The following is a 25,176-nucleotide window of genomic DNA, read 5'->3' on the forward strand; positions in this document are numbered from 1 at the left end:
GGCAATACACATACAGAAACTCAAAATATCTGGCTTAATTAGATACAGTGTCACATCTGAAATGTCTAAAACTGACTGATCAGAATTTATGGACATGCTTTAATTTCAAGCATAAAGACCCAAATCTCCAACAATAAATAAGATATAAAAAGTAAATTTCTTATCAGAATTAAGTAGCATCTTCAATTTCAGCTTAAAGACAGGATTCTTTGAAGACTGATAGCATTTGCATAACCATTTGATAGATTTGTTCTTTTTTACCTCTTATTAGGAGAGTTACTCCAAATGGATGCTGATTGCAGATGACATGGAAAAGACAGGCAATTCCTTGTTGTAATAAATGTAGACAATATGTCGCTTTTATTTTCGAGTCTATGTCTTTTTTTACAATTAATTGGTATAGGTGGAATGACTTATTTCAACTGTAAAACACAGGGACCAAAAAATAATTATTCCAGACAACTTGTAGACAATTAATTTACCAAGAATGCAAATATATCTTAATTACGGTATACCAATAATGAAACACAATACACGTTCTTATTTTATGATATTTGGAAAAAGTCGTAAAAAGTGGACAGAAGCAACAATTGGATTGATTTTCTGTCATTATGAATTCTATAGGACAAATTGATGTAGCTCTTCATTGCCTGCTCCGACGAAGGTTAAGAAAATATTATAAACTACAATGACAATTTGTTTCATCCCTGAGATTGAAGATCCTGATTAATTGTCCTATTGTCTTTTAATATCTCTCTGAGATTCATCTCTATAAATCTTACTTAATGTCGTTCTACAATGTTTGGTAATATTAGGATTACAGACATTCGATCTCATCTAAGTCCATTGTATATATTCTGAGGCTGGTAATACAATCGGAGATTAAGGTACTTGGAAGCCAGACTGGCAGTAAAAATATATTTACGAGCGAGTTATATTTTTATGTAACACGATTTATCCATATGCTATTCCAACAGAATGAACATACATGATTACTTTATAAAATTCTGCTCCTAAAAGTCTCTTATACTTTTATGATAGTGTGAAATTTCACAAGCGCTTGTTTAGCAACACCTGGCCTTTCACCCACTTTTACTTTACTTTACTCAGTAGCCCGAGTACAAAATTTGAGCTTGAAACACCAAATCCAGTATTTTGATTGGTTGATATCAGAATCTGAGTACAACAATCATACTCAAAAGTTTTATGACTGCATATAAGACCTGATTATGGCATTTCTTTCCTCATGTATGCTCACGGTCAAATTTTTAAGATGCAAAATTATATAAAGAAATCTTAACATCAAAATCACAAAGAGGTTTTATAGAATAGCCTAAACATGATCCAACATCAACTTTTCTTAAGGGTAAATCAACCTTAGTTTTACAACATTTTCATTAATGATGACCTGAAAATTTACAATCAAAAAAGGGCAGATGGCACCCTCAGTAACTCAAGTTGTTACACCACCAGAAAATAGTTCCTCATCATTTTCTTGTAGTGTTGTTGTTTTTTCTATGCTGTTTAGCAAATAATCATCTTACAGGTATTTCTAATTGTATTAATCAATATTGCATGATGTACCACATCAAATAATACAGGATGTACTTTTGTATTTAAATCAAGACACAGAGAAGAACAAATTGCATGTCTAACTGCAGCAGACGACACATGCATTCAAATCATTAGACATGACTGCACTATATAAAAAGTTTTCAACAACAAATTTGATTGACCATCAAAAGATATTGTATAAAATATCAAATAAATTTTAACTTCAACATTTCAGCCAAATTTGATTTGTATGAATATTGACTAATAATTTCAATGCTAAAATCTGTAACTAATTGTATGAAATTTCAATACTCCTGAACATTAGATTATAAGAGTTTACGTTAAGTAGATTTTTTTGTAGTGCATCTTCCTTAAATGAGGGTGGTAAAGGGTTATTTTCATGCAACGTGTTTTGCCATTTTTATTTCACTTGCAGCCGTGAAAAAGGTTCATTATTTACCGTGTTTCGTCAAATCAGTAAACAAATCAATGTGCAAGAAATTTTTAATTGTTCATTCATTGTGAAATGGCAATTTTATTTCGCGTTCTTCTGTGCAGATACCTCCCCTTTACAGGGACCCCTCTTAAATACTATTTAACTTTGCAGGAGACAATTTTTTTCAAATATCAAAAGTAAAAATCTAACTTTTGTACATCAGAAGGGTATTTTTTCCAAATATCAGGTCACTGAAAAAGATGTTTGAAAAAATATCAGTCTTAGAAATTTGCCAATGTCAAACGAGCTCTGACCTTATTGTATCGTGTTAACTCATAATGGAAGCAAGCAGTACTACATTCCATCAGACCAAAATTATTTCAATATTCAACAAATTTAACAAGAGTGCACACGCTGAAATGTCTCGCCTTCTTTACTAACCATTGATTTTATGTTGATAGTCCTAAATATAAAGCTTTACTACAAGTAACACATAAACTTAACATGATCCAAGAAAATGAGGTCAAGGTCAGATAAACCAAACGAGAAATACATGTACACCTTACAATCATTCAATAAACCAACATAGTTGACCTATTGCTTATAGTTTCTAAGAAACAGTCTTAACCAAGAAAACTTAACATTGACCAATGAACCATGAAAATGAGGTCAAGGTCAGATGACACCTACCAGTTGGACATGTACACCTTACAATTATTCCATATACCAAATATAGTAGACCTACTGCTTATAGTATCTGATATATGGACTTGACCACGAAAACTTAACCTTGTTCACTGATCCATGAAATGAGGTCAAGGTCAAATGAAAATTGTCTGATGGGCATGAGGACCTTGCAAGGTACGCACATACTAAATATAGTTATCCTATTACTCATAACAAGAAAGAAATTAACATTACAAAAAATTTTGACTTTTTTTTCAAGTAGTCACTGAACCATGAAAATGAGGTCAAGGACAATGGACATATGACAGACGGAAACTTCGTAACATAAGGCAATTCTATATACAAAGTATGAAGCATCCAGGTCTTCTAGCTTCTAAAATATAAAGCTTTTAAGAAGTTAGCTAATGCTGCTGCAGCCGCTGCCAGATCACTATCCCTATGTCGAGCTTTCTGCGACAAAAGTCGCAGGCTCGACAAAAATGATGTAAATTTCAAAGTGACCTACTCAAGTACATGTACATGTATTATCAATGATTTAGGTGTTATGATTATTTAAAGTGTGAAATCAGTAAAAAGGAATTTTACCTACAAAGGAACTTAGCATTGTAAAACAGTGCATGCAGCTTGCATTTTATTTTGAGGAATACATCCCAAATGGTTTGGCATAGAACAATTAAAAATAATAGAAAAATTGAAGAGGACACAGCAAAATTTTTTCAAAAGGTCAATGCAAAATTTTGGAATTGTTTTTTTTTAATTTTTTATTATTATTTTGTAAAAAAAAAAAAAACATAAAAAACAGACAACAAAAAATAAATAAAAAAATTTCCACCCACAAAAATGTTTAGGAGTGACTCCTCAAAGACATGGCATTTACTGCAAGATCAATTATGGTACAGCGTAAGTCAATAAATTATTGAAAAACATCAATACAAAAGTTCGTGAAGCAATTATGACTTCAGCAGATTATGCACGCTAAAGATCATTGTTATGATGATCAAGGTTATCATTTTGCATATTTAAATAGTTGTAGATGCATTCTGATTATCAGGAGGGTATTAAATTTCACTTGCCAAAACAATTACACAATTTATGGACTTTTTTTCATTCAACTTAACTCAATTATTGAAAGCACCAATTTTCAATGAACAATTTTATCAGGCATATGGGAGTCAGCCAATTTGGACAACAGTTTTTAAAAATAAACATTTTTTTTAGTCTTTATAATTGTATTATATATAATGAATTTGGTGATAGTGATATTTTCTGACTTTTAATATAATTAATATATTTTAAATAAAAATATGTGTATGTTGCTGTCCAAGATATATTTTGGTTACTAATGTGTTGTTTCTGTTGTTTTCTCATTGACATATATAGGACTTTCTAGACACTCGCTTCCGAATGCCTGAATCTGATTTAAAATTACAATTAAATACAAGTTCTTTCCCTTGTTGGTAAGTATACTGGTATGAATACTGGTTCGCTGCAGTGCAGAGTAACAGTAGGTAGTTAAATAGAAAACAATTAATGTGTCACTTTAGTTTTCATACATTTCCAGCTTTATAATCCAGTTTAATAGGGAGTTATGTTGGAAGACAAAATATTTTAAATAATTTTTTATATTCATATAAACAAATTATTATCTTTAAATCAACAGGGATTAAAAACCCTTCATTATGCTTCATTTCTGCTAAGCAGCTCTACTACCTATAAGGGGAGATAACCAACTTCAAATTGTAATTTTAGAGTAAAATTTGTGATTCGTTATATATCCCACATCTCCTTGCACTATTATCCATAAATAGATCTCTAAATGTAGGGAAAACTAAAAAACTTTGGGCTTTATGCACAATTATCTCATATGATAAAAGATAGAGAGAGCTGACACTCTCACTATTAAATGAAAGGAAAGAAGCCCCCCTCTTTTTTCAAGTAATACAGCAAGCAACATAATGTACTATTAGTTTAAACTAGTCTAAAGTATGAGTTCAACAGTTCATTTGAAGATTTTTTAAACCTTTATATTATATATATAATGTGGTCACTAGACTCACTAATGAAATATACAAATATTTTCTCGTAAGAAATATGATTATCGTCATTGTTTATATTGGACCTAATGATAGCCAAATATTTTCACACCCTTAAATTTACATTGAAACTAACGTCATAAGTCTTTTATCATTATGGTCTTTATAAATGTGTAATAATCCAGTTATCTTCTACATCCAAGGTAGATAATCCACCCTAAACAAAGAAAAGATAATCCTTTATCTAAACAATAGGGGAGATAATCTCATTTCTAAATAATAAATTTTACAACATATAATTGTCTCATTGGGTGATAATCTAGTTTCTAAACAATATTTTATGACATGAAAATGCCTAAATAATGTGTTAATCTGTGCCCAGAGATAATTCAATTATCCACCCTTCCTGAATAAATAAAGGGAAAACTTGTAAAAAGGAACAATAGATCCTTTGACCCTTAACCTAATCCCACCCAATTGTGATATATGTATGTGTTCTGTGTCAGACATCTGCCCTGCAGTGATATATAAATTATTTGTCCCAATTTTTTCACTTGATTAATTTATTCTCTAAAGTAAATATACAATTTTTGTCCTTTTCATAATTAATAGGACCATATGGATCACAACAAAAAAAGACAAAAATAATACCTTTTTCTGTTTCAGTGAACATATTTGAATAACCTTTTTTTTTTATTAATTATGTTGTTGTTATTCTATTTGTTTCTTTTTTTTTTTATTTCAGCTGAAAGATAAGTGTTTAATAATTATAGCTACTTCCAAAGAAATTAATTACTTTAAAATCCTGTACATTACTTTGCTTTTAAAACTGTGATTTTCTTGTTTCTTCAGTTTTTTTGTTTTTTTTTAATATACCTAAATTTTGTTTGTTTATATACTGACATATATATGCATTGATATCCTTTTATAAAAATAGTACAAGCATACTCAAAGTCCAGCGGGAAAGTTTGGGATATGGAAAACTGAACATTTCTTCACCATGGCCTGATATAATAGACAATATGTTTTGTCAATAATTTTTCAATTAAGAAACATTTTTATATGAAGAGCAGTGCTGTTAAATATTAATGAGTAACATAAAAGTTCTGTAGATTTAGAATAAATGTAAAAACAACAGTGGACATGAGTCATTAGATAATTGAAAACCTTAGGGATCCAACATTAATATTTCTGTATGTATACAATTACTTACAGGTAATACATCTATAATACTGGTATTCACACTAGAACTTCATTTCAAAGACCACTATCACCAGTATTTGAATTCCAGATATTAATTATCAAACCCTTTAGCCAGATTTTACTAAATATATGGAAGCTTTACACTATAAAATTCCTGCATAGGGAGAATTTTATTTGTCAGTCAACCCAGCAGACACTTTTATTTGGTATCTTTGCAACTAGTCCTTGCTCTTAATTGTGATTTATAAAATGAATACATCTGTTGGTCTCAGAACTAACTCTAAAATACTATGTGTAGAAGCCGCAACTATCATTCTTCCATTTAATGACTGCAGGCATAATATCAAACTCATGACCTCACCGTCTATATACCTAAGGATGACACTGAGCATCCTACCAAAAGACTCTAGTACATTGGAGAAGATACTATTTGCCAAGAATCTGGTAAATTCATAAGTAGATTTAGATTACTTTATATATAACTATATACCAAAAATGTATTTCTTAAAAAACTGCAGTGCTTCATTTAGAAATAATATTTATTTATATCAAGATTAATAAATTATATCCTATGCAAATTCATTACTGAAATAAATCCATAAATTTAAAAAAAAAAAAAAAACTAATTAAATGTACTGTTATATTTTGATATAACTTTCTGCAGGTGTCAAATCAATACAGTACTACTTGTATAAAAGTTCTATCTACAAATCCATTATCATATATTAATGTTCCATTTTCTCAATAAGTTGCTTTTATTGACATGGTTCTAATTTATTGTAAAGATCAAAGTCACTCTGATCAAACAGATTTCACACAGGTAAGTAATTAGACACACTTGATTGGCTGTGATGAGTATAGGGGCGGAGCTTGTGGTTTTGAGTGACACACAGTGTAATCACAGTTATTGAAAAAAAAGTGAATAGTTGTGAAGGACTATAGTTCACTGACTACAATTATTTAGTCTTCAGGACAAGCTATTCATCTCTTCACCTTAAAGCTTAAAAGAATTCAAATATTCCATGATCATACACAGAAGCGAAAGTCACCTGAATGTTTGAATACTTTACTGGAAAAAAAATACTGACTTAATTAAATCAATACTTGAGAGTTTTGTGATAAATATATACTGTGTATTTGGTATATGGATTTAATTTACCTTACGATTGAATGATTAGCAGGCTGTCATAGTTAATGGATTACATCTTGTACTGTGACTTTGGGATGTGTATTGCCATGTCAATTTCTTAATATTTTTATGATCTAAGCATTTAAAAATTACAGGTAAGAAAGAAGAAAATTTCAAATGACAAAATTATAGCTTACATTTCTTTCCTTGTCAATTTGACTGTACAAAATAGTTCTGCACAATTTAAGTTGCTAATGACTTTTAAATTATTATATGATATCATAAATATAATTTATAAATCATTGTATTATTAAATAAGAATAATATTTGCATCTCACCTTGCACAGGTGGTTAAACCCAGACCTCGTAAAACTGTCAAAAAACACATTATCTCCTAGAGGACATGTTTCTCTGCCCTAAATGTATTTTACATGACAGTCTAAAATATTAAAATAATTTGTAATCTGTTTGGCTTACCGAGAAAGAAGGCCTGCTTGGGATATCGCAAACATATAAATGACCTAAGTATTGGACCAAATGTCGGTCAGAAACAAATCAAAGAAATATTTTTTTATTTTATCATATTGGGTTTTATACACAGTGGCGGCTCCGGTGGGGGGTTACAGGGGTTGAAACCCCTCTTTTTTTTGGACGATCAATGCTGTTGAATGGGGACATATGGTTGGAACCCCCCCCTTCCTTTTAAAAATGGCTGGATCTGCCCCTGATACAACAATTCAATGTCAGTGAACATTTTGTGAAATTTGAGACTACTCTAAATGACACCAACAGCAGGATATCTGAGATGTTGTTATGATTAATTGACAAACACTGAATTACTTAATTTCCTTTATTCAAAATAACCAAATAGATATCAACTAAATAGATTTATTCCATAATGTGTTTAAAAGATGAAATATAACAAGATAAATGTCATTTGAAGATTTTAAAACTACGAAGTCAGGCTCACTTTAGTATTTTGTTTGGAATGATTTCCATTGAACGGACGCTCCCCCTATCTGGGTAATTGCCATATTCCATCAACCAGGGTGATCAAATGGGGTCAGACACACCAAAGTTCATTACAGAAATAGAATTCAAAATTCTGTAATTTAAAATTCCTTCCGATTTTTGAAATTATCAAAAGTGTACAGTATTCCCTATCATGAGGGACAAGAAACTTTTGAAAAGAGGGGGGGGGGTGGGGTTGACTTCAAATGTCAATATGGAAAAAAGGCTTTTATTATGCTCACAGTGACTTTGAGGATGAAGAACAGCAATAAAAGCACTGTTCCTCTCCTTTTTGAGTTTTTTTGCTGTCCATGTACTGATTTTATGTCATGGATCAGGATAACCCATACACTTTGTTTTTCTTTTATATCTATAAAAACTGATTAACTCTAATCAGAGCAGAGACAAGCAAGGAAATGTCTTTTTGTGTTGTTCTGTTGCTGTGTCATTGATGTGGACAACAATTCTCCTTTCATTCACACAAGGATTACATGTTGGTGTGTGTAAAAAGAATTGAGACCTATTTCCTATTATTCAAATGACAGCTGACCCTTTTTTAATCTTTTGGGTTCCTTTTTGTTTTCAGTTTTTTTTCCCCAAGATGAGGCAATCTAACATTCTATGTACATTGCAAGAGTGTTTATTGTTTCAATATTCATTTATTGGTCTTTAATGAGCAAAGTTTTACACTGGAACCTAAATCATTGATAGAACTAAAAAATCCACAACGCTCAGATGGATGTTTACTAGAAACCATTATAACTGACAACTTTTTCTGACAATCACTTTATTTACTTTATTTGTTCAGTCATTTACTAATATTTGTTATTCCTCAGCTTCTGTGTTTTCATTTTTTCCTCCAGTATAAAACAATTGATTGGTTTTCACAATAAAAAAAATAATAAAAAAATAAAATATTTTTCAATGACCAATTAAAAAATCAAAAAAAGCAAGCTGAATGCAATTTCGTCCACAATAAAAAAAAACAATAGTTTGACAATTCCAATTTTCACTACTGAGTCAATATACTTCAAAAGAATTCCAAGTTAAAGGCATCAATTAAAGACAATTAACACTCCCCTGATGTCACCCTCAAAAATGGTTTATTACATGAAAGGTGAAAATTACATCTTTTACATATTACATAACACTCATAAAAGGACATATATTTCCCTTAGGGTGGGTAGCTATCAAAGACGTGTTAAAATGTAATAAAATTTCTTCTTTCTTTAAACAGACTTATTCAACAATTCTTAAATAAATATAATTTTAATTCCAGATCAACGATTTCTTTAAATTTTATTTTAATAACAATACAAACTTGTTTATATCTGAAGGAATATCTGATCACACATTGATAACACCCGGGGCTGGGTTTAGGACACGACTTTTTCACCGAACTTATCATAACAGAGGTAGGAAGTACACATTTCTGTATGGCCTTAAGATATATTTTTGTTCAATCCTTATACTTAAAATCAATGCATTGAGTTTATAAAAGTATTAAATAATTCATTTAGAAAGAAGTTTATGCATGTAGTTACTTCTCCTCTCCCTAAATATCTTTTACAAATTTGTTCCTTATTCTTTGTGGAGATTTTCAAAGGTAATTTTTAATAGGGTCTATCAGAAATCTATGAGGTCAAAATCTTGGACTTGTGTAAGTAAGGTCAACATTGAAATTATTTTATTCAACCACACTAAATAATCAGAATTCACTTTATGGGTTTCATTTTCCCCACTATAACCATTTAACTTATCTTATGAAAAAACATATGTCTGTACTGTATTGTTAATTTAAACAAGGTGGTATGAAATGAACACTACCCCCCCTCCTTTATCAGTTATTTTAAAACATTGATTATCCCATCTTGTTACTGAATCACTGGAATGCCAAGGTATCAAATATGTAGATTCTCAAGTAGGAGCATCTTCTATTCTTCAAACACACCACAAAAAAGCTACACTAACTGTTTCCATGTGACACCAATATCTTGTAAAAATATCAACCATGCATCGTTAGTATACCTAAACAACTTATCTTCAATAAAGTGCTATCTCTTATTGTATAATAAAATCAAATTAAGCCAAGTAAGCGCTACAGAGCTCAATCAAATACCTCCACGATTTGATTATACAACTTATCTTTTTATTTTCCAGAGGTAATGAAATTAAAATCCATTAACCATCAAAAGGATCCCATAAAAAATGAACCAGTATTTCTAACCTTGTCTAGTTTGAGAGAGGAATAAAAAATGAACCAGTATTTCTAACCTTGTCAAGTTTGAGAGAGGAATAATAAATGAACCAGTATTTCTAACCTTGTCAATTTGAGAGAGGAATAATAAATGAACCAGTATTTCTAACCTTGTCAAGTTTGAGAGAGGAATAATAAATGAACCAGTATTTCTAACCTTGTCAAGTTTGAGAGAGGAATAATAAATGAACCAGTATTTCTAACCTTGTCAAGTTTGAGAGAGGAATGATTCAGTAAATACTGATCATGTGTGTAAGCTAACATGTTTAAATTCATTGACTCCTTTTTTCATTTTTGTTAAACAGTTACTTCCCTTTACAAAGTTGTCCAAAGATGCCTCCTTGGATGTTAAAGTACTCTCCAGAATATGTGGAGAAAAGCCTTCTTTTTTCCTTACTTTTTAGGGGTATTCTAGAATAATACTTTAAAGAATTGCCTGTACAATCTGCAAAAATTTAGAAATGAAAAGACCCAATTCCGGGCCATATTAATATTATGAAAACAGCCCTTAAAAAGTTGACAATTAAAAGCCCAAGTTATTAAATTTAGCACTTTTTGTGGAAAATGAAAGGGAAAAGACACTTTTATACAGCCTTCTTGAAACTACAAAAAAAAAAAAAAAAAAATCAAAAATGGCCCTCTGTCCTATTTACAATGTTGTAATTTCTTTGACCTAGGGTTATAAGATATATATTGCAGTGTGAAACTGCAAGACATCAGTTTGTGATAGCTGAACCTTTTAATTTGAATCCATTTCTCTTTTTTTAGAGGTGAACATTAAAGATAGTTTATGGCTAAGGAAGGACACAAAAGTCTTTTGATGAAACCTGAGTAGTATAATCATTATTCAATTGAGTCTTTCATAAACATTTTCTTGGCGGACAGTAAATATGATGACCTCATGCTGCTAGTTAGATTTAAAATATTACATTTTTATCATCGTAAAACATTACATTGCAAGTGGACCTTTGTAGTAACCATCCGTCTCACACAAACTTTCATTGTAAAGGGACTATATACCAAATAATAATAATAAACTATGATTATAATCTCTGTTACACTCCACACCCCTCTGATTTATAGGAAACTTTTTATGAGACCAAAAGTATTTTATAATCATATCTATACTTAAAAAAATCAAAATCATATTCTGATACATGTACCTTTAATATATAGGTATTATGCTGTATAAGGGTCAGGGTGGTTTGAGAAAAAGAAAATTTGAGGATTATACTGAACCAAATAAAGCAATACTAATAAACATAACATCTATACACAGAAAGATAAGTACAAACAGACATATCTGAAGCCACCTCCTGGTACGGGATTTTCTCGCTGTGTTGAAGACCCATTGGTGGCCTTGGGCTGTTTTCTGTTCTTTGGTCGTGTGGTTGTCTCTTTGACATGATTCCCCGTTTCCATTTCAATTTTATATCACATTAGTCAAAACTGATAGGAAATCTCATAAAAACATAAAAATAATATCAAGTTATTCATATACTACTTTGTAAAAGGGCCAGCATTATAACGGTCAAAATGGACTTTCAAGCCAGTGACATATTTTGATTGGTTTATTTTGTTGTTTTGTTGTTGTTTTTTTATAAATGCTGTTGCACCTGAGTTCATCACGGTTTGTAGTGGCTTTTTATGTTGCTTCATCTTTAGTTTTACATGTAATGTTACTGTGTTTTGTGAACTGTTGTTTATCTCTTTTGACTCAGTTTTTTTCTTCGATCCATGTTGTTGTCTGTCTTTTGTCTACATGTGGTTGAAGTTTGAACCTTTGGTATTTTCCCCCTTTATGTTAAATAAGGGCCAGCATTATATAAGGTCCAATTTGATCTTAAGGACAGTGGAATTTTTTGTTGTTGATAAAAAAATACTGTTATCTGAGGAATCTCATGCCCAATCTTATTAGGGAAAATACATTAGAAGAGGTTAGAAAAAAGAAAACTCAGAATTGACTTATAAGTTTGTTTAGAAATTACTTTAATCAGAAAACCCCATTAAAACAGAGTCATTAGCAAGATGAATTGCTAAGATAAAAAAAACCCCATTAATTATGAATTAACCTTAATCATGGAATACAAAATCTAATTTTCTCTTATTTTTTTAATTATGATAACTAATTTTACACTACCAGGTAATCTATAAATGAATCCCTTTGAAACAAATTTTCATAACATTAATCTGTTAATTCTTCCCTAGGAATCGAAGACAAATGATTTCTAGAGGGAACAATCAATTTCAAGGAAGTTACGGTGACAAAAAATCTGTTTAGGGAGGCAAAGTACAATTACATGTGTTACGTAAGATCACAATAGGTGTGAAATAAACATATGGACATTTACCCTAACTGATTGTTCATTTCTTACTTATTAGCACACAAACATTTATTATTAATACTGTACAAAGCCCACATGTCAAAACGTTAACAAGCCTTGGGCTTATTATATCTAGTATTAGTACAATATCTATTAGATCAGTAAATAAACTAGTCCATAAACTACAGAAATCTGTAATAAAACATTCATGGGATACTTGTAAATATATATGAGTAAATACTGCCAATAGTATCATTCCGATAAAGGCCAAAAAGGATACTTCAATATTACCAAAGTGAGTATTAAAGTGTGCTTTTAAAATCTTACAATCAAATTAGAGAAATAATTTAATGATAAAATGGAGACCTTATTCAAACACTATACTTGAGAGTTACCCCGATGAGAATGAGAAAATTACTCTAATTGCTTCCGTTGGTACAATGGACCGTTGACCATTCATAAATATTTACTTATTCTCTGAATAATGGAATTTATGAGATTAGGAACAATACACGGCTTCGGATATCTGATGAGATAAGTAGGTTTGTATTGTTTAGGGTCACTGTAAACGATATCGTACTTAAACGAGATAATGGCCACCTTATTTAGATAAAAACCAGGTACAAATACTTTGAACTCATAACCATGGTCGTTAGACGCAGGGGGCTATCTATATTACCGGCCGAAGACAAATAATACAACTCGCGAAGGATTATTGATACGGCAGGCAAGAAATATTTCTGTCTGTTAAAAATTGATAATGCCTGTCAATATCTTAGAGATAAAAAATCACAGCCGTCATTATCTCAAATTTGGAAATTATTGTAAAAACAGTTAATTTTGAAATCATATTCAGACCCCTTTCCTGTACTGATAAAAGGATTATTATGTTAAGCATTAATTATTTCTTAACTGCCCTAAGTAGCTTAAATGATCTACAAGGTTATGAAATTGACTTGGGAGTTAGGAAATTTGTTTTTTAAACATTGTGACACTCAGATTTTTACTCTTAATCTAAAAATTGTACATTATCGTTTATCAACTTATTTATTAATCATGCAGCTTCAAAGGCAAAAGATTACTGGAATTATAGGCAAATTAGAAAGTTTTCAACTGTGATCCCTAAACCGATTTTAACAATATTATAAAAAGAGGTTGGATGTATATCTCAATAAAACAGCAACCCATCAATATAAATGTACTTTAAAATTGGAAATTTACATGAGGGGTTTATTTTCGCTAATTTCAGTATAAAGACAAAATCATGAAAAAATATTCCTTTGCATAAATTTTATATTAAAGGAAGATCATAGAGTCAAGAACAAGAAAAAGTTGAAATAAAAACATGTCTTGAACAGGTTAACAGTTGGGTTCTTTAAAATCCCAAAATTTAATCTAGACAAAAAAGAAAATACTTTACAGTAACTATATATATAATATGATAACATTATTTTTTTGTCATGTGCACAGAAATCAGTAACACATGTTTATTCTATATTTTTCTGTTTCAGGTCTGCTACACATAATACAACATTCTCTGCCTAAGAAAAAGTAAAATCATTTTAGCAATGGTAGGTATTCTGTAAAACTCTATGAGTGCAAACTTTTTTTTTATCTTCAAGTAATTAAACCGTCTTAATTTCTAAAAGCACCAAATTAAAGGTGCTAGGGCCAGTGGGCACTGTGAATTTCCAACAATGAAAAAAATCCCTGAAAAATTGTAATGGGTAAAGTTTATTGTTTTAGAAAAAAATGTCCATCTACTATAACCAACTAAAAAACTTTTCTTGATTTCAATTGGAAAAACAACAAGATGAACAAACCTTGTGATAGAGTTTGCATCTTGTCTCAGAGAGGAAAAAACCTAAAATTTATTTGATTAACCAAATACTTTCCAACGTTTCTGTTTTTTTTTTTATTCTATGAAAAATTAATTGACCTCTATTTATACTTTTAATTTTGCTTGTGTTGTTGGGTTAATGTTTCATTTCATTTATGTTCTTCTGAAAGGCTATTCATATGCATTTAAACAATTATCAATTCATTTTATTTTTTAAAGATAAATTACATCTACAAGTTAAAAAAGCAATTTAAATAAACATATGTTTTTACCCCCTTTTTTCACATCATTAGAAAAGAAGAAAATAAAACCAGACATTTTCAATAGGGTCACTGTTGTGATCCAGAAACCTGTTGAATTTTATTTTCACCCTAATTATCAGTTAACCTTCAAAACATGGTAACCTCCCTGTACTAATTATAGACTCATGTCTGGAACAAAATAATACCCTGCAATCGCCTCAACGACCATGATACATCTTAATCCCAAAATTATTACTGGTAATTGAAGGGTAGCTTGGTTTCCCCTAACATGGCAAATTATCGATCATTTGGTCTTTTCATTGTTCGCTCAATCGAGAATTTACGGATGTTCATTATTATTTTTCAAAACAAGGGCAATAATGCAGATGTATTGAACTGATCGGATTATGATCGCAGCTGTCAAGAAGTCAAAGGTCAATGAAACAAACACCAGAATTTAAGTTGTCCTTTTCAGGTCAATTTCATCTGTTGAAATCAGCAAAATCGATCAAACATTTTGTGCTTTTGAACTACCAGAAAGGCACATTTTTTTCTGCTTCCACACCTTTTAGTTGTCCCAATAAATTTAAAATTGCTATTCATTTTTAAAAACACACTGAAGCACATGTTTTAAGCACTTCTTTCTTCACAAAAATAAAAGAGCTTTTTTTCATTTGTTTATATAAATTTACAAGAAATTGATCATCAATAATTTTCATCGCTGTGTTTGCAAAATAGTATTTATAGATTTCAATTCTATGTTTTTAATGAAAATGTGACAAATGCTAAATGTTGTATAGAACTTTCATTACAAAAAGTTACCTATAAAAAAGGAGATGATTCAAGTACATGTATTATTGCCAATGAGACAATTCCTTTTTTTCTAAATAAGTTTAGTCACAATATATTATAAAATAAAATAAAAAATAATGTTCATTACATAAAGCTTTTAACCTAAAAAAAAAATATTGAAACATCATTAAACTTTTAATTTTTCCAAATGCATTTTTTGTGCAGACCAAAAGAAACTTAAGGGAATTTTCTTACTAGACAAAAGAACTGATATAATTCAATTTGGATATTTACAAAGTCTGGTGTATATTCCTATTTATTAACGAATGCCAAACAACGTGTCCCATAGAAGTCAAATTTATCTATTTGTGAACAAATAGTTTACCGTATATTATTTCCGAACACTCAAACATATATCAATTATTTGATGATTGGGAAAATAAAGACTGAAAGTATCGAACACAAGTCAAAAACAAACAAAGGTATAAATCGATTAAAATTGAAAACGACATCAATTTTAAATGACGAAAAAGATTTATGTGTGTTTTTCCCAGGTTACACATAACAGCGGATAATCGAAATACCAAAGTCTTTTGTTGGTAAAGTAAAGCCGAAAATTTGTTCTAAATGGACCTTATCAAAATATTTGAAAAAAGCCAATGTACACCGGTTACAGAATAAACACAGCGAAATCAACACCTCGTTGATATCAAGGTGAAACTGAACATATGTTTAAATGGACAAAACTGGGATAAATAAACTAAAATATCTTTTACATTGAAGCTCATAATTGATTTCAAAGAAAGTTTTCTTTTGTTGTTTTTACATTAACGTAGAAATGTGTCAAAAGCTCTTAGAATGGTGGTGTAGACTTGGTCAACATTGAATGGGGTTGTAGACTTGGTCAATATTGAGAAAAAATCAATACTAATAAATGGTCATTCACTATCAAAATATATGTCTGTCCCAAATTATAATCCTCTAATAATATATTCATCTCTAGAAAAATATTTATGACTGGATTTTTTTTTATCTCTTACTATCAAAATTTGGCAAAGTAATATTAAATGTATGTTTCACCTGAGGGTAATCAACTAATGATAATTTGATAACAGGTAGAAATTAATGAGGTCAAAGTTTTGATTTGAGCCTTAGGCTGTGATTGTATACATGGAAATATGATCTATATAACTTATGATTTTTATTTATAATTTTAATAGGTGATAATTAGGTGAATGTTTTGACAAGCGTTGAGTTCTCAGTTGAGTTGTCTATTTCATTGTTTTTAGAAGATATTATTCATGATTCCTATTAATTACTTTTATATAAGTACATTTTTTTTTAAATACTGATCGTTTTGACAACTTAAGGACTTTTTAGCTCAATGAATTGTCTCGTTACCATTCTCTGGGACTAATAAATGAGTTGTCACATGATCTTTCTAAGGGACTTTATGTTAGACCAAGATTTTCTGACAAATATTTGACAAGCACAGGAACTTGAGTGTTTCAACCAGAAGTGAGTTCAGATTTTTCACTAAATCATATTCCGATCATTTATTTTGAACTTAAAAAAAAAAGACTTATTAAAGCCAACATTTACTTAATTAGAAAAATATTAAGACTTTAGTCTGATGAAACCTTGTAAGTTTTATCTCTTATAAGTTCAGGTATAATCTTGTGTATATATACCATGTATAGAAATAAGGTTGTGATAACAAAATCACAAACAAAAAAAAACGTCTGTTAAACTGTCAGAAGTATTGAACTGTGTTTTTAATATGAGAGGGTAAAATAGATGAATAGTAATGTAAATACAGGTAAACCGATTCGACTGCCGAGACGACTACAACACCATTGATGACCTTTCAACCATATCATGTAAAGGTATACAGAAGACAGATCGTTTTCTCTGATACCTGGCCGTTAATACCGAGAGTGTTACACATAACATTGTAATCTCCGCCACATGGACTAAGTTAAACTTAATAAAATCGTACAGATTAAAACACTTATCCTTTGGATTAAAACTTTTTCAACATTATGGGAAATTAGTGAAAAAATTTTTGTAGGAATAAATAAATTTGAATGAACAGGTAAGATCTAATTGAATTTTGACAGGTAAATGATGTTTGAATACAGGTGGAATTTCATTGTCCTGATGTCTTTTTGCACCTTTACGTTAAAATTTAGGGTGTCTCTGATCATCGGATAAAGTATGTTAAATGGACGTGATCTTTCAATTTGGAGACTTGAGCCTTTTGTCAACAATATTTAAAACAATAATGTTGTAAATTGATATTCTAGTAATTTTACTTATATCTTGGTGGTCTCTGAAAAGGATACGTACATTTCATTCAACAGGTTGGTGAACAAAATATTTTAAGAATTTGCTGTTTTTTGTTTGGATCGCACAAAATATTACAACAGGAATGATCATGATATCAAATCTGTAATTTCATGATAGAAACATTCCATGATTGTTACCGTTACAGGTAAAAAAAAATTCTCAAACTCAAATTTTTTAAAGAAATCTTCAATAAGTTTTTATTTTTCATTTTATATCATACAGGATTAAAATTCAGTAATCATCGATGATTCATTTATATCCAAATATGTAAAAATAACATCAGTGTGTATACTTTTTCTATAATATTAAATTCATAATTGCAAAAAAGAAAATCTCCTTGTCCCAAATTTTTGAAGAATCATAAGGGGAAATAATTCAGGAGTGCAGCGCCATTGGAGTAATAGTCTGGCTTCCCAATTTTCTGTCTAAAATTTTTTTAAGGCTTTAAAAACTGATGAATCTACTCAAATCTAATATCTTTTTAATTTAAATTTTTACATAAAACCGTTCAGAAAATGAGTGTCAGAATGTATTTAATAGAAACGTCAACCGCATTAAGTAAAATCATCGTCAAAATTGATAGAATAAAATGATCACGACAGATTTCATTCAAATAATGAATTTCATTGTGCGTTTTTTGTAAGGCATATTTATAAATTTATTACTTCCCAGCGTGAAAATAATGAGACCACATATTCTTTATAATAGTAGCGCACATTATATCATAAAGCAGCCTTGCTCACTGGCCATAAACATTCAGAAAATAATCACAGCTTGGTTAGGTTTGAATTACGCCATTAAAAAATCATACCGAAATACCAACAATCAATTTTTCTTTTATATTCTTGTCCACAATTCACTGGAAGAAAATGCTAACAAATTGTGGTATTTTATGGTGGAAACAATTTTAAGAAAATAAGTTGTACAAATACGAGAAAATTGTTTAATTTGGCCCATTTAGAAAAAGTCGGCTTTTGCTTTGTATCCCTTAGAAATCAAGTCAGTTTATTTGTGTAAGATATTGTAAGGTCTAAATTCACATCCAAACTTTAAGAAACCACAAAGCATGAAGTGTTATTCAAAACATGGATCTGTTAAAATTCAATAAATTGATATTACTAAAAATTACTAATTAATGTGTTTAAATTCTTTCTTTGAATGTTAAAGTTACCACTAACCAATTCAGTATATGGTTGACTTGATCACTTAATTTCCACGTTTACATATGTTTTAAATAGCTTGTGTATTACATTAATTGTCTATTTCTTAAGATTTATACATTCTAGTCGTTGGTACTTTTCTCAAGTTACCTAATCAAACTTATACCAGCCAGATATAATTTCCAAGACATGTTAAAGAACCAATATTTTTAAACAAGTCTACCGCTGATGTGATACCATCACAGATCCTATCAATACAAATTAACAAATGTTTGTCTTATTTTCTTTTGTTCCTGTTGTTGTCTTTCTTTCTTTCTTTCTTAGACTTGCGGTTTCTTAATATTGTTCCCTTTGTTTTGTCTTCTCATAAAATAGAAAATAGGAAATTTCAAATTCTTTTGTAACGTCACATTTTTGGTGGCATTGCTCGCAATATTTACACTCAGGAATTCAACTACACAATTATCAACTTATTTTAATTTTTTTTTCATGCCTTCTTTATGAATGAAAAAAAGATCTGATTGAATTGCATAACGTGCAATGCAATGGTAATTAAAAAAAAAGATAAGACAAATTGCCTTTTATGTATGATTCTGGATCCTGTTCAATTAAAACTACTGTATGTTCGCAGTTCCATTTTAAAAGTACACAATTCAATTTTTAAATAATAAAAAATTCTTTCAACCCAATTAAGACATCTATATTTTCAGTTAAAATGAATTATTTCAGTCTAATTAAAACTCTTTATATCTTTGTCTGAAAATGAAAGACCTTTTGTAGCCAAATTTACACCAAGACATTTTAACTAGACACAAAACACCATGTCAACAATAAAATTTTGAAAATTCAATTATCACTGACAATATCTTTTCACACAATAATATAATTCAACGAAAAAATTCAATTACAATAATTTGGTAATTATGACAATTTTAAAAATCATAATTTCAACACTTATCGCCAATTCTCAAAAGTAACAAGGGACACAATCATTTTTTCAATTATTATCCGATTTCTATGGTTTCTTAATTAAATTTGCAGACAACAATTATACCCAAACTGAAATTTGATCCAGAGATTTTTAATTGACCACAAAAATGTCCCCAATTGTTAGATTCACCTGCTTGAAAGATAAACACGCAAGAATAAACAAAACCCATAGGTATATAACATATCGTATAATCATCATTTTTAAAAAACATGGAAGAGAAGGTGCATTCCCCCTTCAGCGACCATGTACCAAATCACCTTTTTTAATGCTGAAGAAGATCATCAGCCAATATTTCAGCTTCATTTAATAATTGTAAAAATTTTAATGTAAAAATTCTCCAGTTTTAAAATAAATTTTGGGTAATTTAACACCAACAACATAAGAAAAGATTGGGAAGGTTTAAATCAATTTTTCGCTAAGATGAAATGTTTATCAGTTTTCTGAACCACATAGATTTGTTTAACAATTTTTTCCTTTGTGAAATGGCCTATGAAATAATTCATTTATGAAAGTCGTTACACTGGACGTAGCTTTTTTAATCCAATTTCTGCCCTCAGCTGGGTTTCCTTGGAAATAGGATATCTTTTTGACATAAGCATTAATCATGTTAATTTCATGGGATTCATTTTCCATATGTACAAAAAAAAAAATCAATCTTCCTTTTAATTTTATTACAAACCTGACCTACATATTGTTTATTTACCATTTTAAGCATAACACTTTGTCAAGTTTTTCTTGTTACAGCAATGTATTGGATAATACTATTTTAATTTGATATTGGGATCAATTAACAAAATGTCAAGCATTGTTTTGAAGGACCTGAAGAATATTTGAAGTAAACCCCAGAATTAAGACTTTTAACTTGAGCAAATTTTCAATATTTCGGGTAGCTCTAGATAAAATATTTATCAAGCCGAACATTTGCAAGAAGAATGCTAAACACATGTGTTTACTGTATGCTGTGAGACTCAATAAAAAAACTCAACTCTATTTGGTTAAGTTTACACTACATAAAGTTGATATTAAATTTTGTTTAATTTTGTTGCAGATACTTAAAATATAACTTGCATGTTGAGGTTTTAAAAATGATTAGAAGAAGGAGATTCAAGTTTCAAAAGCAGATGGCCGGTCCTTTTGTTATAAATTCAACAAAATGCTTCAATATTTTGCTAAAAATAAGTTCACAAGCAGACAAAAATGATCACAGGCCATGCACATTTTGTTAACCCTGCATGTTTCAAACTTTAAAAGAATTGCATGTAAAAAGGATATAAATCAAAATATGTCGTGACCACAGTATAAATTAATTTGAAAAAACAACAAAAAATAGTCAAATATCATTTAAATATTATTCTTAAGTTTTCATAATAAATATTTATAATAAAATATGTTTGTGGGATGATAGTGAAGGAACAAAAAAAGGGGGGAATTGAATAAATTTAGGCTTAACATTACAAGTGAGGACTAGAAAAAACCATAACTATGAAATTTTCATGCATTTAGATATCCATTTCATGTTCACTAAAAGGAATGCTATCTCGGAAATTAATCTATTTCAAAATTAATTGAGATGTTAGAAAAAATTCATATTCATTTCCATAACAGAAATATTATGGACCATAACTCTGTTATCAAAACCCATAAATTGCACGATTCTGAATTTTAAATTAATGAAATCAAATCCAAACAAGCAGAAAATTATTCATACGTTCTTTCAATATCAGTTTGATAGGTGAACACAAATCTTCTCTTAGCCTACTTAAAAATCCCTCATCAAAATTCAAAAGAAAACACGACATAACAACTTTAATCCTTTCATAATTCGTCTTCGACATGTCAGCGATCGTGTCAAATCTTTTATCCACATCTTTTTTTATATATATTTCTGACGATCATCTCACCGAGTATCTCTCAACATCATAACTATACATTCAAGTATGTGATTAGCGTAAAGAGGAGAATATACTATTGTTGAGACCATGTCTGATAACTGTTATTGAAATGTGTCAATAACTGGCTAATTTGGTACCTCAGGCCTTTTTTCCTACTTGTGCTTTTTGTTGATTCTTTTTTAACAAGGACTGAAGAAGGTCATACCACACAACTCCATATGAATTAAAAGATATGTGGGATATATGCCAAGGATACAGCAACCCAAAAACACAATCAAAATATATCTAGTGAGCAGCATACCATCTCCAACAATTGACATACTTAACATTTTTTGTTCTTCACATAAACTGATAACTTTGTAAAAAGCAAAGCCTTTTAAGTTCTTACAGTAAATTGACAACTAAAAATATCAAATGCAACTGTCATCCAATCATACCAAACAATTGTTGAAAGTGGTGTTAAAACCAATCAATCAATCAATCAATCATACCAAACCATAAGTAGAATATAATTTTAAACAATTGTTTAGTTTTACATGGGCTTGTTAGTATCCGTATACAAATATGTAAATTTCAAGATTACCTCTACATTTCTTAACCTTGTACTAAAACTTTATGCAGACATATAACTGTCGTTCTGTGATCAATCATACACTTGCATAACATGCTTTATTATATGTCATATTTCTTATTCAAATTTTAAAAGACAAAATTTCATGACAAGTTGTATTTTTGTTTCTTTTGCAGACAAAAGCGATCAAGATGGTTTAGTCAAAATTTCGAAGGTTTAATATGGGCGGCATTGCGTCACAAAAATTACACAGAATGCATCAACCATGACCAGCAGCATGACGTTACATTTCTTATTCTATCTTGGGATTATTATACCAGCTATCATAACATTAGTCCTGTTTGTGATATTTCTATTTTTTCTGCGTAAAAACAGAATCCGCAAAGAGATTATGACTAAAAAACATGACCCTCATCGTAAATTTGCGAAAAAGAGGGAAAAAGATGATTACAAGAGTGCCAAATTAATAGAAAGTGAAAAATACTGGAGTTCGAATCGGTCATGTCATTCAGGAGATTATGCAGAACACAATGAGGCATTTGATGCCAGTCCTGATATACCAGGAAATGAAAATAAGTCCATGTACAATACATTCCATGATAGCGGTATGTCTGATCTTAGTGAAACTCAGTACAAGTTTGAATGTGATCGGCCAATCTCTCAAGCATCCACAGATTCTGAGGATTCAGGCTTTCGTAGTTCTCGGTCAGGACAATATATTCACAGTGCACAAAACAGCACAGGAAATGACAAAGATACTCCAGTATTCAAACCCATCTGCAGTGAGAGAGAACGCGCCTCTGCAAATGCTTCTCTCAATGACTGTGAACAAATTAAACGCATCCAATCTAGTCGCCACTCATATCCAATTCAAAAGAAAAAATCGTCTCATCCACGTCACCATGGCAACAGCAGACACAATCAAAGAGATATAGACTTGAACGAAATAGAAACAGATCTAAAATCAGTGCCAATTTCTACAATTACCCAGAATTCGTATCATATGCCAATGCACCATCTACCGCCACCACCGATGTGTCATTCCAGTGACACTACTGTTCCTGTGTCGTTTTCATCGCAACACCAATATGGACCTGTACAAATGACACCATTATTGACTAGCATATCAAAATGTTCTTATATGTCAACAACTCCCACCCACGGATTACAGTCACTCCCAAATCCACACAAACAAACTGTTACCACGGCAATGGTACACCACAGACCTAATATTGACATACGGCACAATGCTATGTCATTTTCAGTGGTGTAGCGATGGATCTTTCGTTACTTTTTCGTTCGTGTTCCGTTCTGATTGAGATTGTAGATATGTAAATTTAGCATGTGAAACATGAATATTTAAATTTCTACATAGTGCATGGTGTGTGTATATTGTATAAGTTAATTAACAAGTTATTTTTTTATGTTTTTAAAAAACATAACTGCATTTCGATTGAGAATACAGTAGTGCCAGGTATAATGTGTGTGCGTGTTTGAGCAAGTGTTTTAGTCCAGGATATTTATGCATTGATAATTGCATGTGAAACTAAAAGAGAACATTCCAATTAGTCGTTTTCATAACATGGATCAAGATATAAAACGAGAAAATATTTTATCTTTCTCATAATATTTTTACATTTCACATAACAGTAATTTTGCGGCTGGATTATGTTTTTAAGAAAGAATGTGAATAAACTGAATCGAAAAATCTGCTCTGAAATGGATATTATCTCAGATACGAATATTTATATTTTACCAGTAAATTATAAAAGTGCTAAAGTATTGTTGGAAGTATTTAATGATGAAACTGATCTTGTTGGATTTTTCCTGGATATATCATTTATCTACTTTTCTAAACTTACTGAGCTCAAGGATATTGCAATACAGACATTTGTCAAACAAAAAATGTCTATTGAGAATAAGTTGAATGGAGAATGAGAGCAAACTATAGTTTTCCTTTCAGTCTCTATGATATTTGTGTAGTCAATAGTAACTATTCCCTTTAATGTAAAGGACAAACAAAATGAATGACTGTCAGGAACAGACAACTCTTGTCAGAACAATTTTTTATTGGGCTTTCATTGAAATATTATATTGTATGATCTGTATATTACAAAAGAAGGATTTTTGAAATCCTGACTTATATGATCAATTCGTCAATACAATTTTAAAATATTGAAATTTTTTGTTTTATTTTCTGTCTTTAATTTCAATTGCATAATATGATGCATGATTCAAGTCAGAGCAATTTGGTAAATACCTTCAGAAACAAAGAAAATATGAAGGAAGAAGTCTTCAAGAGTTAGGACAGTGCTGTCCCATGTCAGGAACCTTGTCTTTGTCTATTGCTGTCTATTTATGTTCTTGTCTCAAATATGTCCCAAGTCAGGAATCTTGTCTTTGTCTATTGCTGTCTATTTATGTTCTTGTCTCAAATATGTCCCAAGTCAGGAATCTTGTCTTTGTCTATTGCTGTCTATTCATGTTATTGCCTCAAATATGTCCCATGTCAGGAACCTTGTCTTTGGCTATTGCTGTCTATTTATGTTCTTGTCTCAAATTAGAAGTAAGAGTTGGTGTCACATGATGTGGATTCTTTACTATTCATGGGATACTAATTTTCGTTGATTCGATGGGTATAGGTGAACCACGAATTTAGATGTTCAACGAAGTACATATTATATATAGGCTTTCATGTATATGCA

At 30.3% G+C, this 25,176-nt stretch overlaps 2 protein-coding genes across 4 annotated transcripts in view; one reads left to right on the forward strand and one right to left on the reverse strand.

Moving 5' to 3' along the window:
* LOC127709402 (U3 small nucleolar RNA-associated protein 6 homolog) overlaps positions 1 to 25,176 on the reverse strand; it is a 225,244-nt gene that overhangs the window by 67,962 nt on the left and 132,106 nt on the right. The window lies entirely within an intron of this gene.
* On the forward strand, positions 6,839 to 24,652 carry LOC127709410 (uncharacterized). Of its 3 annotated transcripts, XM_052214938.1 has the most exons (3): positions 6,839 to 7,197; positions 14,146 to 14,205; positions 22,648 to 24,652. In XM_052214938.1, exon 3 carries the CDS (start codon positions 22,737 to 22,739, stop codon positions 23,742 to 23,744), a length of 1,008 nt encoding a protein of 335 aa, XP_052070898.1. In that variant the 5' UTR covers positions 6,839 to 7,197; positions 14,146 to 14,205; positions 22,648 to 22,736; the 3' UTR covers positions 23,745 to 24,652. The 3 variants fall into 3 exon arrangements, with proteins under 3 accessions (XP_052070898.1, XP_052070897.1, XP_052070899.1); XM_052214937.1 differs by lacking the exons at positions 6,839 to 7,197; positions 14,146 to 14,205 and adding an exon at positions 17,331 to 17,603; XM_052214939.1 differs by lacking the exons at positions 6,839 to 7,197; positions 14,146 to 14,205 and adding an exon at positions 17,727 to 17,871.

Source organism: Mytilus californianus, unplaced genomic scaffold (genome assembly GCF_021869535.1).
Source record: "Mytilus californianus isolate M0D057914Y unplaced genomic scaffold, xbMytCali1.0.p SCAF_7, whole genome shotgun sequence".
Classification (NCBI taxonomy): Eukaryota; Metazoa; Mollusca; class Bivalvia; order Mytilida; family Mytilidae; genus Mytilus; species Mytilus californianus.